Source organism: Scyliorhinus canicula, chromosome 3 (assembly GCF_902713615.1).
Source record: "Scyliorhinus canicula chromosome 3, sScyCan1.1, whole genome shotgun sequence".
Taxonomy (NCBI): domain Eukaryota; kingdom Metazoa; phylum Chordata; class Chondrichthyes; order Carcharhiniformes; family Scyliorhinidae; genus Scyliorhinus; species Scyliorhinus canicula.
In genome coordinates this window covers 170,003,136-170,019,911 of record NC_052148.1, presented here as the reverse complement: position 1 = coordinate 170,019,911, position 16,776 = coordinate 170,003,136, and the positions used below count along the sequence as shown (strand labels likewise).

General features: G+C 44.9%; 1 protein-coding gene across 7 annotated transcripts in view; it reads left to right on the top strand.

The window, feature by feature from the left end:
* The window catches only part of LOC119963117 (AF4/FMR2 family member 1-like), a 210,477-nt gene that overhangs the window by 112,960 nt on the left and 80,741 nt on the right, over positions 1 to 16,776 (top strand). For all 7 annotated transcript variants that reach the window (XM_038791729.1, XM_038791733.1, XM_038791728.1 and 4 more), the window contains exons 5-6: positions 15,883 to 15,969; positions 16,214 to 16,250. In XM_038791729.1, the coding sequence (XP_038647657.1) occupies positions 15,883 to 15,969; positions 16,214 to 16,250 (124 nt within the window). The remainder of the gene's footprint in view (positions 1 to 15,882; positions 15,970 to 16,213; positions 16,251 to 16,776) is intronic.

Here is a 16,776-nt window from a genome sequence, read left to right as displayed (position 1 = left end):
ATCAAAATCCCCTAGATCAGTCATGTACCATTTCGAATAATTTACTGCTTTTGTTTCCACCATTGAAAGTCTGCAGTACTTGCACCAGATCCAACATTAAAAAAAAAGAAATTGCAAAAAGTGTTTTATCAAGTGTTTTGTTTCAAATGGTGATTGCTTTTGACCTTTGTTCAGAGAAGCCATAAACTACTTTTGGAAAAGCTACTGAACCCAGCTGTGATAAGATTGGATGAACAAACTATTTATGCTGCTTTTACCAGTATGGTACTGGCACGATTTGTACCGTAGTGTTTACTTACCTCTGTTTGGGGAGTGATGGGAGTAACAGTATGGAGTGTGCTTTGCCAGTTTCCTGTCCACAGAACACCAAAAACAACCAGTAGAGTTATGCAGCAGATTGTCCAAGCTAGGTTCATAAACATCCTTTTTGATGGCTCTGGCTTTGCTGCATTTGACAAAGCAAAATCAATGCAAGACTAACTAGTGGAGGTGGAGCTACTTTCTATTGACACCACAGTGTGGCTCATTTATTTTAATCATTGCCAGTAATGTGTTGAGAATTTCACCAGTGTGCCCAAGGAAGTTGTAATAAATTAACTTTAATATAATACAAAAATTCTTGCTGTAAAATAAGTTTCCACATCTACATTCACTTGGTGTGCCCTCACCCCCCCCCCCCCCCCCCCCCCCCCCCCCCCCAATTCACATTGCATGTCCGACTTGGCTCAGTGGTAGAATCCTCATCTCTGAGTCAGACGGTTAGGAGTTCATGACTCTCTTACTAAACACTTGACGCAATTTAAGCTGACACTCCAGTGCAGTGTTGTACCAAGGGAATGTTGCACCATTGGAGTTGCTGTTTATCTGGGGTCCCGTCTGCTTTTGTAGATGGATGTAAAAGATCTCGTAGCACTATTCTGAAGAAGAGCAGGGGAGTTTTCCCTAGTGTCAAAGCCAATATTTATCTTTACCAGCGTCACTAACGGAGAAGATTATTGGGTCATTAATCCCATTGCTATTTGTCAGGCCTTGCTGTTTGCAAATGGGCTAGCTCATTTCCCTGCTTACAGCAGTGACTAATTGGTTATGCAGCACTGAGAATGTGAGTGCTGCCATATGAATGTAAGTTTGTTCATTCTTTGGATAGCAAGCAGAAACCTAGTTATCTGTATACTATAAGCTCTGAGGAAATTCGAGAGTCCTAGAGTTTTACAGCACAGAAGGAGGCCTTTTGACCCATCGTGTCTGTGCCAGCCATCCCGAACCTATCTATTCTCGTTCCATTTTCCAGCACTGGTCTGAAGCCTTCTATCCTATGCTGTTCCAAGTGCTCATCTAAATACTTTTTAAATGTTGTGAGGGTTCTCGCCTCTGCCACTCTTTCAGGCAGTGAGTTCCAGAGTCCCACTCCAGGTGAAAAGGTTTTCCCTGAAATCCCCTCTAAATCTGCCCCTTATCCTAAATCTATGCCCCCTGGTTATTGACCCCTCTACTATGGGAAAGGTCTCTTCCTATGTATGTCCCTCCTAATTTTTTTAAATAAAACATTTTATTAAGGCATTTATGCATGGTGGTTAGCATAAATGCTTCACAGCTCCAGGGTCCCAGGTTCGATTCCCGGGTGGGTCACTGTCTGTGTGGAGTCTGCACGTCCTCCCCCTGTGTGCGTGGGTTTCCTCCGGGTGCTCCGGTTTCCTCCCACAGTCCAAAGATGTGCGGGTTAGGTGGATTGGCTATGCTAAATTGCCCGTAGTGTCCTAATAAAAGTAAGGTTAAGGGGGGGTTGTTGGGTTACGGGTATAGGGTGGATACGTGGGTTTGAGTAGGGTGATCATGGCTCGGCACAACATTGAGGGCCGAAGGGCCTGTTCTGTGCTTTACTGTTCTATGTTCTATGTTCTATGATTTTATGCAATAAACAATACAAATGCGCACATAGTTCAGTGCGTAACACATCCCTCAATCTCCCATTGTTCCCGCTTCTCTAAACAAAATAGCCTAACTCCCCCTACTCCTAACCCCCCCCCTAATCTTATTGAATCTGCTGACAATTTAGTTTTCTCCGAAGAAGTCGATAAAGGGTCGCCACCTCCAGACGAATCCTAACGTTGATCCTCTCGGGGCGAATTTGATTTTTTCAAAGTCTGAGAAACCCAGCCATGTCGCTAACCCAAGCCCTTGATTTTGGAGGCTTTGAGTGCCTCCGCGCTAATAAGATCAATCTCTGGGCTACTAAGGAGTCAAAGGTCAAAACTCCAGCCTCTCGCGCCCTCGACTCCCGGATCTTCCAACATCTTCCGGGCCACCATCATGTGTGCCCGGTGAACCATCGTGAATTGTATCAGGCTGAGCCTGGCACATGATGAGGACGTGTTGACTCTGCTCAGAGCATCGTCCCACAGACCCGCCTCTACCTCACCTCCAAGCTCATCTTCTCATTTACGCTTTAGCTCACCTATCTGAGTTTGCTCCCACTCCATGAGTTCTTTATAGATATCCAAAAGCTTCCCCTCCTCCACCCCCATTTTATAAACTACCTTGTCCTGTATCCCCTGTGGCGGTAGAAGCGGAAAGTTCGCAACCTGCCTTCGCATAAAATCCCTTATCTGCAGATATCGAAACCCATTCCCTCCCGGCAATTCAAACTCCTCCTCCAAATCCTCTAAACTTGGAAAGCTGCCATCAATAAATAGATCCTCCAGCCTCTCAATCCCTGCTCTCTGCCACCTCCGAAACCCCCCATCCATCGTCCCCGGGACAAACCGGTGATTACAACAAATTGGAGCCCCCACCAACGCTCCCTCCACTCCCATATGGTTCCGCCACTGCCCCCAGATTCTCGAGGCCGCCACCACCACCAGGCTTGTGGAGTACCGGGCCGGCGAGAATGGCAGAGGAGCCATTACCAATGCCCCCAAACTTGTGCCCTTGCATGATGCCACCTCTATTCGCTCCAACACTGACTCCACCCCCACAACCCACTTCCTGATCATGGCTATATTTGCTGCCCAGTAGTAATTACTAAAGTTCGGCAGCACCAGCCTCCTTTTCCCCCCTTCCCCCCCCGGCTTCGCTCCAGCAGCACTTTCTATACTCGCGGGGTTTTACCCGCCCACACAAAACCAGAGATCACCCTCTTCACCCTCTTAAAAAAGGCCTTTGGTATGAAAATAGGGAGGCATTGGAAAACAAACAGAAACCTCGGGAGGACCGTCATTTTTACGGTTTGTACCCTCCCTGCCAGTGACAACGGGAGCATATTCCACCTCCGACAGTCCTCCTTCGTTTGCTCAACCAGCCAGGTCAAATTTAATTGATGTAACTGCTCCCATTCCCGTGCCACCTGAATTCCCAAATTATGGAAACTCCCTCCCACCACTTTAAACGGCAGCTCCCCCACTCTCCTCTCCTGCCCCCTCGCCTGGATCACAAAACACCTCACTTTTACCCATATTCAATTTACCTGAGAACCGGCCAAATTCCCCTAAGATCCACGTAATCGCCCCCATCCCCCCTAACGGGTCAGAAATGCACGGTGGCGCAACGGGTTGGCCCTGTTGCCTCACGGCGCCGAGGTCCCAGGTTCCATCCGGCACTAGGTCAATGTCCGTGTGGAGTTTGCACGTTCTCCCCGTGTTTGCGTGGGTTTTGCCCCCACAACCCAAAAGATGTGCAGGCTAGGTGGATTGGCCATGCTAAATTGCCCCTTAATTGGAAAAACTGAATTGGGTACTCTAAAATTTATTTAAAAAAAGAAATGTATAGGAGTAGGTTGTCTGCATATAATGAGACCCTGTGTTCCAGCCCCTCCCCCTCCCCCGGACTATCCTCTTCCAGTCCTTTGAAACTCTCAGCGCCATCGCCAATGACTCTATGGCCAAGGTAAACAAAAGGTGGGGAGAAAGGACATCCTTGCCTTGTCCCTCGGTGCAATTTAAAGTAGTCCGAACTCAGCTGATTCGTCCGCACACTTGCCACCGGTACCTGGTATAGCAAACAAACCCAGTCAATGAAGCCTCGCCTAAACCCAAACCGTCCCAGGACCTCCCACAGATAATTCCATTCTACCCGGTCGAATGCCTTTTCCCCGTCCATCGCGACCACTACCTCCACCTCCATCCCCTCGGAGGGCATCATGATCCCATTTAGGGGCCTTCTAATGTTGGCCGTTAGCAGCCTGTCTTTAACAAACCTTGTATGGTCTTCCCCGGAACACAGGTGTGTCTCTTGTAGCATTGCCATGTCCGCCTTCAGCCTCCTCAAATGCACAAACACGCGTGCCATCTTGACCGGCCCATTCAGCCTCCAGTTCGCGTCCTGCGCCTCCTCAGGCCTGCCCTCCAGCGCCCACCATCCTCGACCTCTAATTTGTCTCCCAATGCCAGTCCCTCCCCTGTCACCAGAACAATTCCCCCCCCCCAACTAACAAAATAACATACCCAACCCCCCATGTCAAACTAGTCACCTGCTCGCCCTCAACTGCGTTTCCATGAGCTAGCACACCAAGTTAGCCTGATAGCCCCCACCTATGGTGCCAAGCATCCTACCCCATATTGTTCTCTCTTCCACCCCCCACCGCTCGAACATACATATGTAAAACATCACAATCACAATCCCCAACCAACAGAGAAAATACCACCCACCATCTCCCCCCCCCACCCCCCCCCCCCCCCCCCCCCCCCCCCCCCAACAGGAATAAAGTTAACCCCTACACAAAACTGAGCAACTGCCCAGAGAATTGGTGCAAAAACACTACATACAGAGCTCAAAATGAAAATAAATTACTCGTCCCCAAGTTCAATGTCCTCAATCACCTGCCAGTCTCCTGTCCTTGACAAAGTTCATCGCCTCATCCGGCAATCCAAAATAAAGTTCTTGGCCCACTTAAGTGACCCACAAACGAGCTGGTTCAACATGCTGAACTTCACCCCCTTCTTGAAGAGGGCCAATTTAACCTTGTTAAAGTTTGCTCTTCTTTTGGCCAGTTCCACACCCAAGTCCTGGTAAATGCGCAGCTCGTTGTCTTTCATTTGCAGCTCCTCATCTGCCTGGCCCACCTCAAGATCTGTTACTTATCCAGAAATTGGTGCATTTGCACCACCATCGCCCTCGGCAGCTCATTCACCTGCGGCTTCTTCGCAAGCATTCTATGCGCCCTGTCCACTTCAGGGGTCGAGCAAACTCACCTTTGCCAAGCAGCTTATCAAACATACGTGCCATGTATGCTCCTCCGTCCGATTGCACCATGCCCTCCGGGAGGCCAATGATCCTCAAATTCTGCCTGTGCAACCTGTTCTCTAAATCCTCCACCTTCTCCTGCAGCCTATTCTAGTGGTCCCTCATCAGATCCATCTCCATTGCCATCATGTTTAGCTGGTCCTTGTGCTCGGCCACCTTCTCTTCCACCTTCTGAATCGCCAGTCCCTGGGCTTCCAACCTTTACTCCACTTGATCAATCCCGTCCTAATCGGGTCCAGGTACTCCTGTCTTTGCTTGGCGAAACTCTCCTGGAAGAATTTCACCAGTTGCTCTGTTGACCACTAGGTCAGAAATCCCAGCACCTGAACCTCCGCCATGTTTTCCTGTGCTGGAGGATCCACTGTCCTCTTTGGCCAACAATCTCTGCTTTGCAGACCACTTCTGGTCCACAACTCCATAAGGAGGTGGGGGATTCCTCTTCTCTGTCTCACCAGTCTCCAATTTTACCGGTTAAATCCCCCATAATCCGTACCATAGCACAGTGGTTAGCACCGTTGCTTCACAGCTCCAGGGTCCTGGGTTCGATTCCCCACTGGGTCAGTGTCTGTGAGGAGTCTGCACGTTCTCCCTGTGTCTGCGTGGGTTTCCTCTGGGTGCTCCGGTTTCCTCCCACAGTCCAAGGATGTGCTGGTTAGGTGAATTGGCCATGATAAATTGCCCTTGGTGCCCAAAAAGGTTAGGTGGGTTACAGGGATAGGATGTTTGCGTGGGCTTAAGTAAGGTGCTCATTCCAAGGTCGGTGCAGACTCGTTGGCCCGAATGGCACTGTAAATTGACTCTACGATAAATCGGGGCAACGGTCCCAAAAGTCCACCACGAGCAAGAGCTGCCAAATAAGCAACCTCTCACTCCATGGCCGCCACCGGAAGTCGTCCCTCATAATATTGTACACCTCAATCCGGTCCCTTCTCTGCCTTCTCAGCTCTAAGGAAAACACTCCCAGCCTAACCAGCCTCTCTTCATAGTTGAAATGCTCCAGCCCAGGCAACATCCAGGTGAATCGCCTCTGCACCCTTTTACAGTGCAATCACATCCTTCCTATGGTGTGGCGACCAGAACTGCACACAGTACTCTAGCTGTGGCCTAACCAACATTTTATACAGCTTCATCATAACCTTCTTGCTCTTCTGTTCTATGCCTTGGCTAATAAAGCAAACATATCATATGCCTTTTTTAAAATAAATTTAGAATACCCAATTATTTTTTTTCCAATTAAGGGGTAGTTTAGCGTGGCCAATTCACCTACCCTACACACCTTTGGGTTGTGGGGGTGAAACCCACGCAGATACTGGGAGAATGTGCAAACTCCACACGGGCATCCCATATGTCTTAACCATCTTATATCATATAATCTTCATTATTGTCATAAGTAGGCTTCCATGAAGTTACAGTGAAAATCCTCTAGTCACCACACTCCGGCATCTGTTCGGGTACACGAGCACGTCTTTCGGGACTTTTGGGAGGAAACCAGAGCACCCGCAGGAAACCTACGTAGACACGGCGAGAACTTGCAAGACTCCGCACAGACAGTGACCCAAACCAGGAATCAAATCCCCGCCTGTCCTGTAACGTTCGGGATCTTTGGGCCCTCTGGGCCTCTACTTCCATGAGTCCTACCATTCATTGTGTATCCTTGCATTGTTAGTCCTTCCAAAATGCATCACCTCACACTTTTCATGGTTAAATTCTAATTGCCACTGTTCTGCCCATCTGACCATCCTGTCTCCATTTTCCTGTAATCTAAGGCTTTCCTCTTCGCTATTTACCACACCACCATTTCTGTGTAATCTTCAGACTTACTGATCATACCTTCCACGTTCACATTTAGATCATTAATGTACACTACAAACAACAAGGGGCCCAGTACCAATCCCTGCCGATGTACACCACTGGGCAAAGGCTTCCAGTCACAAAAACAACCTTTGACCATCACCCTCTGCCTCCTGCCACAAGCACTTTTGGATCAAATTTGGCAAATTACCTTGGATCCCATGGGCTCTTACCTTCTTGATCAGTCTCCCATGCGGGTCTTGTCAAAAGCCTTACTGAAGACTATATACATTGCATTGTGCTCATCTACACACCTAGTCATCATCTACACACCTAGTCACCGCCTCAAAATATTCAAATTTGTTGGGCATGACCTCCCTCTGACAAAGCCATGCTGGCTATCCTTGATTAATCCTTTCTTCCCCAGGTGGAGTTTAATTTTGTCCCTCAAAATTCTTTCAAATAATTTTCCTTCCACATACGTTAGGCTCATCAGCCTGTATGCATGAGAAAATAATATGCATTTGGTAGCACTTTATCACATCATTAGGACATCCCAGGCAATTGATTATTTGTGAAATAAGACATTGGCTGGAATTTTCTGAACTTGGTCCTGCCATTTCAAGAAGGATTATATGGGTTTGGAACCCACTGACTCGGGCTTTCCCAAGGGCCTTAACTCCCCATTTCTTGGTTCTCTGATAATTGTGAAGGGTCGGCAGGATGATGTGCCGAATCAGTTAACAGAAGGATTTCTAATTAGAGGAATGCTGGTATGGGGTAGGATTGACTCAACAGGACATGGATTTTTGAGTTGGGAATGGCGAGGAGATCTGAAAAGGTGGCTCTCCAGTGTGTCTCTCTCTCTCTCTCATCTGCTGGGAGATGGGAGGGGCTGCAATGAGGTAATATTACCCAATTATGGGAGGAAGTGGCCAACCTCTCTGACCAAGAAGGCATGGGAAGAAGTGGACAAGGAACCCAGCAGCAGAAATGTGATCTCTTCAACCTGGATACAGTGCACTAAGGAGATACAGGACCACAAGAGGGTGGGAGTGGTGAGTGAGATGCCAACCTTGACTCTGACTTTTCCAACATTCACCCTTCCAGAACTCCTTGGAACAATATATCTTTGCAGCTCCATTCATTCCTCTCTCCAGGCACCTCACACCCCCATATGAACAGTCAACACTCGTATTCACCCTCCTCCTAGTGTCTTTTTACACCCATGCCTCACAATCACTGGCCACAAATATTCCCTTGTTATCTACACAAGCCATGCCATTGCTCAGACGTCTCTGCTTTCTCTCCTTTCTGGAGAAAAGAACACGTGTGTGTGTGTGTGTGTGTGTGTGTGTGTGTGTGTGTGTGTGTGTGTGTGTGTGTGTGTGTGTCTTGCTGCCTTGGAGCTGGATCTCTGTATCCATCCCCTCTGCCCATTGGAGTGGCATGTGGCGGAGGGGAAGCAGCCGGTGCTGGTGTTGCTCCTGTATCTGGTTGTGCTGGAGTTAATGTTACTGCATCTCTTGATCTTCATCAGAGGTGCAGGAGGGAGCAGCATAAGCCTTTGCATGTCATGGTGAAGGCTGACAGCCTGCCAGAAGGTGATTGAAGTGTAAAACGGGTGATGTGACTGCCAAGAAGTTGACAGTCACCTGTTCAGCACTGAAAACGCTCTTTGCGAAGGAATGCACTGAGCAGCACCCTCTCAACCTGGCCATGGCTGGAGCTTTTCCGGTTTCATGGCTGGAGCTTTTCCGGTTTTCCAGCTTTCTGCTTCACTCTCCATGTGCACTGACTCTGTTCACCCTGGCGAGTGCTGACAGCTTGAGAAATGGCCCACTCGCTGCTAGAGCCAGAATCCTTGCTTAAAATATATCTTGCATGCATATTGGAATATTTTAAAACCTTACCCGGCAGCTGCATGGGCAGCCCCACTTGTTTTCAAACCTGCCTGGGTGAAAACCATAATGGAGTAGAATGAAATTGGGACCCCCAGCCTTGCTACTGTTTGGGAATTTCTTCTTTTTCTTCATGGGCTATCCTATGGGATTAAAATTAACTTGCTTCCACTCCGGTTTCCATGAGTCCCAAAATGGCTGATAAATCTGCAGACTCTGCCACATGCGCAACAGATAGTGCTTAGAGGATCAGGTCAGTCAGTGCCAGATTTACAAATAATGGTTCCATGTGCTCCGCCTCGTTTGTGTCAACCAGCCCACAGGATGGAAAGAAAGTAGTGTTTACGATTTGTAAAACCTCTGGCATTTAAATTTCTGATAGGTGATAAATTGACAGGTTGGGGGAGATGTTACGGAATAGAGTAGGTTAATTAAAATCACTAACTTCTGGGGCAATGAAGATTTTAACATGTCACAAAAATATCCCTTCCATATCAGTGCTATATTTAGATGAGCCAATTGCCAGTTCGTAGTCGGGATGACTGCCCTATTAATTCAAACTTACTTACTAAAGTGTTTTTTTTTTTTAAATGGTTTGCCTCTGTGACTAGTTCATCAGTCATTTTAATTTTGAAATCTCACGTAGTCACATCTCATACCCATTCAGTTACTTATTCACAGTTACACACACATCTACACAGGTAAACATACACTGGGAATGCACAACACTTTTGAAAAAAAAACAGCTAGTGCCGTAGCACTGCGTTCAAGATTAAAGTTCATGTGTTGCTGTCTGAAACCCCAATTCTGCTTTTGTTATTTTCCCCAAATCCCAAGCTACTAGCTAGTACAATAATCGGACTGTACAATGAATACCTGCTCCTCTCACCAGCACTTTAATCACTGAAACATTAATCATTACTGTTAGACAAGAGTATGTGCCTTGAAAGTTAACTCTAACTGGTGACTATACTCTGTCGTTGCTGCCTTCTTGAACAGTTGGATGGTGATATTGAGGGGCTGGCAGACACAGCAAGATCCACTTCCACCCATCCCAGTGGTTTGATTTGGCTGGTCGGGCCTTGGTCCTCCTCCCACTGGTAGAAAAATTCAGGATCCACCAATAGGAACAGCGTTGTGAGCAAACAATTAGAACGCACTCTACTAAATTGAGGAGGTGATGAGCAGTGAGTGCAAAGCCGTTCAATGCAGTGGGCTCTCCTAAGGCAGTCCAGTAGGAAATATAGCTGGTGGAGAAATCGGAAATCAGCAGGAGCAATCAGAAGGGAGAATTGTTTTTAAAACAAATTATGGTTCTGATTGTGAGGTGTCGATACATTTAGAAAGAACCGCTAGACTTTTTGCTGTATGTGTATTTCTAGAGCAGAGAAAACCACATTCTTTACAAATGCAAACACATAATAATAATTTTTTTTCTCACAAGTAGTCTTACATTAACTTTGCAAATAATAACCTAAGGGAGGCAGTGGCACAGTGGTATTGTCATGGGACTAGTAAACCAGAGACCCAGAGTAATGCACGGAGGTCCAGGCTCAAATACTGCCACTGCAGATGGTGAAATTTGAATTCAATAAAAATCTGGAATTAAAGTCTAATGATGACTGTCGATTGTTGTAAAGACTCATCTGAGTCACTAATGTACCTTTAGGAAAGGATATCTGCCATCCTTGCCTGGTCTGGCCTACATGTGACTCCAGACGCCGCAATGCGGTTGATTCTGAACTGCCCCCTCAAGAGCAATCAGGGATGGGCAATAAATGCAGTGCAGCCTGCGATGCCCATGTCCCATAAACAATTTATTTTTTAAATTGAGAAGCCCCCATATGCAGACATATACATAGATACACACTGATTAACATAAATGCATCTGCTAATCACTTGGGTTCAAATTAATAGTGGAGCGGAAAGGGGTGAACTTGGCCTTTCTCTGTACAATCTTCCTCCACAAATTCTCACTATTAGGTGACAGGCCCAGAGCAGCTAGACGCTCGGTGCAGTTTGGCTCTATTTCCAGCTTCTCACATGGGAAAGAATCATGGGAAGCTTGATAGCTGGAGAGACAGGCCAATTGGAGGCTGGATTAATCACCAGCACCAGCCAATCAAATACCACAGTGGGTGTGATGTGACTTCAATAAGATGCGGAGCAGCCAATAAAAAGACCTGCTTCAGGAAATAACCAAGAAGTTTAAAGAGCCAACGAGGAACTGAGCAGAGAGGCTCAGGGGAGTGAACAGTGTTCTTCGGTGATGGGCTGAGCAACTTCATTGTTTTTGGGGCCCCAATGCAGTTTCAACGGCCTGTGCCGCGAGACAGTGTGTTTCATTGTAAATCCGCCCCTGAGGTCAATGAATCATTGTGTTCTGTCCCATGCTGTGTTCCCAATGAATTCTTTCTGTCTTCCTAAATGTGCCTTCATTATATTGATTGGCCACCAGCTGGTAGGAATATTTGACCTCTTATGGGATCTTTTGAGGACTTCCCGAAGTGTTTCCGTTGTCCTCCTGGGAATGTTGCTGCCAAACAAAGTTCTGAGTATAGCAGTAGTCTGGTGTCAGGTACACTAATAACAGGATGCAGTACTGATTTGAATGATGAGCACCTTGATTCTGGAAATGTTGCCTTGGGAGAGGATGCTGATCTTTGTTATCTTCTGTACACACCCAAACTTGCCTCCTCCCCTTGCCTGTGAAAATGTCCCCATTGATGTTTTGTAGGCAAATATGGCAGTCACTTTGAGCATAGAAAGGCCCTGCGAACAGCAAATGAAATTCTTTTGGTGGTGCTGCTTGAGGAACAATTGGTAATTTGGACCCCGGGAAAACGTGTGCCTTGAGTGGTGAAATAAGATATTTTGATTTTGCAGCGCAGTAGCACAAATGGCTAGCACTGTGGCTTCACAGCACCAGGGTCCCAGGTTTGATTGCCCGCTGGGTCACTGTCTGTGCGGAGTCTGCACGTTCTCCCCGTGTCTGCGTGGGTTCCTCCAGGTGCTCCGGTTTCCTCCCACAGTCCAAAGACATGCAGGTTAGGTGGATTGACCATGATAAATTGCCCTTTGTGACCAAAAAGGTTAGGAGGGGCTATTGGGTTATGTGGATAGATTGGAAGTGTGTGCTTAAGTGGGTCAGTGCAGACTTGATGGGCCGAATGGCCTCCTCCTGCACTGTATGTTCTACGTTTATTAGACCACCCAAGCAGCCAAACCTGCACCAAGGATTGAGTAATGTCTGTTGAGAGAGAAAGGGAGTTGATGTTTCAAGTCTATTGTGCCCTTGAACAGTTTTGTCAAATTGGTCTTGACGTTAACTCTCTCTCCATAGATGCTGCCAGACTTGCTGAGTTTTACCAGCATCAATGTCTGTTTTTATTTCAGAACTCCAGAATCTGCAGTATTTTGCTTTTCACTTAATTGGGTAATTTCTGCTTGAAGTTCCATCCAGTGTGTGCTTGGATGGTCAGAGTTGTTGGGAGGGCTCTGTGCTCTATTTCATGCTTTGACTTCAGCAAGAGTCGACTGGAATGATTGACCCCGTCAGGGATGCTTTGAGGACATCCATAAAGTTTCTGTTTGAAGTTCCATCCAGTAAAAATAGAGTCCCCAGAATCTTTTTTGTTGGTTTTAACAAACACAATCAAACTGGAAGCTGACTCCTCATAACACAACAAACTTGCTCTCAGATCAAATAACACTCATCACAGTGGGTTTTCATTTTTTTTTTTGCAACTTCGAGATGACTCTTAAATGAAGTTGTTTTTTGGTGGTGCAGTGGTTAGCATTGCTGCCCCGGATTCGATCCTGGCCCCAGGTCACTGTCCGCATGGAGTTTGCACATTCTCCCCGTGTCTGCGTGGGTTTCACCCCCACAAAAAAGATGTGCAAGGTAAGTGGATTGGACACGCTAAATTGACTTAATTGGAAAAAAATAATTGGGTCCTCTAAATTTTTTTTTATTTAAGTTTTTTTTTGGTAAAGGTATATACTGCTTAACCCTTGAATGCATTTTTGAAATATTTAATTTGCTAAGAAGTTGACTCCTATTCACCAATTAAATTAGTAAAACAGTTTTGTAAAGTTATTTTCAGTTTATTTTTTTGTAAACTAGTTAACCATTCTTGCATATATCAAGGATTTTTTTAAACGCCAGGGAAAATGAAACAATTGCACTCTAAAGCTTTGTCTGATTGCCCTGGGTTGGCGGAAGATTTTAAATTTGTGATTAAGCAAATTAGTTTGAGCCGAAACTCAACCACAAGATCAATTTAGAAAATGAGCACAATTCTGAGCACGATATGTGACCAGCTTGCCCATTGTGCCCAAACTCTACTCTGAGATCTTTTATACTTGCCTAAACCGGAAGGCTGCTCTTCATTTTCAGTTCGTATCTAAAAGACACAGGCATCAGATACTAATGTGCTAACTTCTCAAGGAAAAGCAAGTATGTTTTCACAGGAGGCAAAATGGCTGCAGAAGACCTGTCAGAATACAAAATTGTACTGAAAAGCAACCAATGGTTTACGATGGAAGGGCAATGGTTAAAAGCAGATTGTAGACTGGGATCCCCTGTTTTTTATCTTTCTTTTTTTAAATAAATTTCGAATACCCAATTGTTTTATTTTCCAATTAAGGAGCAATTTAGCTTGGCCAATCTACCAAAGCTGCACATCTTTGGGTTATGGGGGTGACACCCACGCAGACATGGGGAGAATGTGCAAACTTCACACGGACAGTGACCCAGGGCCGGGATTCGAACCTGGGTCCTCAGCGCTGCAGTCCCAGTGCTATCCACTATGCCACATGCCGCCCCTCCCCTGCTTTTTAAACCTGGGCTATTTTCTGAGCAACCCAAAAGGGAAATTCCATTTCAGGAAATGGCTAGTTTTTGGTTAGTAAACATAGGAATTAAGAGCTCAGTAGACCAAATGATCTTGTTCTCAAGAAGCTTACTTTGCTGCTTAAACTTGGTTTGTTTTTGTCTGTGTTAACCATTTAAATCCTCTCCACCTTGCTGAGTGAATGAGTGTGCCAGAGCTTCAGTACATTAAGTATAATGACTAGAAGTCTAAAAGGTTTTGATTTTTCTCCTTTTTGACTCTAGCTTTATGAAAGTGAAGTGGTTAAAACACAAGGTGCCTGTACAAGTTTGACTCTCAGACCCAGAAGCCAATTTAATAACAACTGACCATCTGAAGCCACTTGTTGCTGACCTGGTAACCAATGTAAATTGAATAAGCAACATAACTATTTTGACTCCCTATGAAAAAGGATATATTTAGTCATTGAATCTTGATAGAAAATGCAGCTATATGATGCCAATTTTTAAAAAAATGACGTAGGTGACGGTTTTCAATTCTTTGTCCTAGCTGATCTTTTAAACTTGTGGCTTCCTAGATACTAAAGGACGTTAGCAATTTTAATGATCTGAAAGCTTTCATGGTTATTTTTGAGCTGGTAGCTCAGAACTAATTTTCACTTCTCACTCTGGTTGGTTTGAACTCGTCACCTTCGGGTTGCTAGTTCAGTGTCATATCTATTAGGTTGCAATGCACATTGATGCAACTTTTGACGATGATATAAAATGGGCGATATTAGTTCAGCTGCTGCTTTCCTAAATCTCATTTCCATTGACTTCAATGATGCGTAAATAACTAACTTTAATATTATGGGAGACCACGTTTGTACAGATTACTTTACTAATAATGTAATTTTGCAGTGTTGACATTCTGCAGCTGCTTCTGGATTTCAAATGTGATCTGCTGATCTAAAATCATTTTGTAAACTTCAATAAGAACATAATAACTAGGTCAGGATTAGGCAATTCAGCCCCTCGAACCTGCACCGCCATTCAATATGATCATGGCTGCTCGACTGTCGGCCTCATCTCCACTTTCCTGCCTGTTCTCCATAACCCTTCAACCCATTAAGAATTAAAAATCTGTCTATCACCTTAAATTTACAATCTATCTCCTTAAATGTACGATGATTTATCCAATGATTTATCCTATAACCTTGAATTAAACATCCAAAGGTGTTTGATCCAAAGAAGTGGGTAGTTAATGCTCACAATTTGACTGAAGCAACTTTACATTAAGAAGGGTAAACTCTATTCCTGTTCTTTCTTTCTAATATTCTGACTAGCTATAACATTTAAACATTCCACCATTGTATTTGTCTATTTTTTTCACTGACCGTATGCAGACAGTCACTAGGTAGTACAGAACTTGAATATTTCTGAAAAGAGTGACATGTTGACAAAGCTTCTTTGTCATGCACTCATCACAACAAATACAAGAATACCTGATTAGCCAAGGTATTGCCTTGGAGAAAGAGGCGGGGAACAATAGGCTCCCCAAGCTCCTGGGTCTTTCAAAATTAATGCATCAATCAATCGGCATCAACTTGTCAACCAATCAGCACTCTTTCTCTTGCGGTATAAATTGTTGTGATCATTTGAAATTTGGTATTCTTGTGTCTGTCCCGAGTTTATACTTCAGCAACATTCACTAACTGCCTGTTGCTGTGCAATATTGCCACCAGTTTCCAACCATGCCACACCTGATAGCCAGAGGAAGGGTGGATGGCAGCCTGCCAAAAGGCCTCTGCCAGACCACTCTTAGCTAGCCACAAAGGCTTATGTGACTCATGAGTACTCTCACCCTGTCTTTCTGTCCTCTGCATATGAACATGCAGTTCCTGTGGAGTTTAATAAAATTCCCCTTCAATGTTGCTTTGTTTTGTCTGGAATCTTAATTAGTTCCTGATTCCGTTATAAAAAAGCTTCCATTGTGTCACGGTCCCATGCCTATATTATTCGCATATTTACCTTGCATTGCAGCTTCTAATGTCAGATTGGCTTCTGTTACTTGGGGTACCCCTCAAATTGTGAGATGAGAATAATTTCATCGTTGACTTGTTTTGGATGTCTTGACAGGAAATGACGCAATCATGGCCACCTCCTCTGACTGCCATCCAAACACCTAGTACAACAGAATCATCCAAATTTCCTTTTCAAAACAAGGTGCGTAAAGAATCTCAAGCAGGTAAATAGAACTAATGCACAGTGTTTCATGTGAGACTGTGTTTGTTGGAATTATTTTTTTAATTGAATATTTTCCTAAATTTTATTAAATGTGCTTTTGAGGAAAATTGTTTTTGGTACAGGGAAACTTGACCTGTGCAAACATTTTAAAATAATTTCAGACTTGAATTAAAATGTGAAGTGCATAACCTAACATACTAAGAGGTATTTTCTTTGTATCTAGGACACCCAGCATGTCCCTTCTGGTTTTGTAGGACACAGTGAGTAATAGCTCCAATCTGATTTACTAGTCGTGAAACTCAAATACATACTGACATTTTTTTTTTTTTTTGTTTGTGTTTTACACTTGAAGATCCATTTCTTAGTTTTGTAGTTTTGGAAAGATTTGATCATGGTGCAGTATAATCTAATTAAAATGTTAGTTGCAAATGCTGGAGTTTGTTACAGTGGATATGTTCTCATGGTAAGACTGTTCACATCGGCAGAAAATTCTTAAATCTGACTTCATTTGGTGTGATTGAATGGAATAACATTCCTACCTCAATTAGATTAAAACCCTTTTCTAAAAGCATCTGCACTCTTAGCCCATACGTAGTATAAACAATAATAATAAGGGAATGGTGTGGGTGCTGTAGGCTTTCCATGTTTCTAGCATCTAGAAACACAGTTCCCAAACTGAAAAGTTACCCCCACCCCCTTTGGGTGCGTCCCCAGGTTACCAGGAATGAGAGCCATCGGGGAAGGTGCTTTCTGGGTAATCTCAGCACAGCCCATGGGACATTTAAA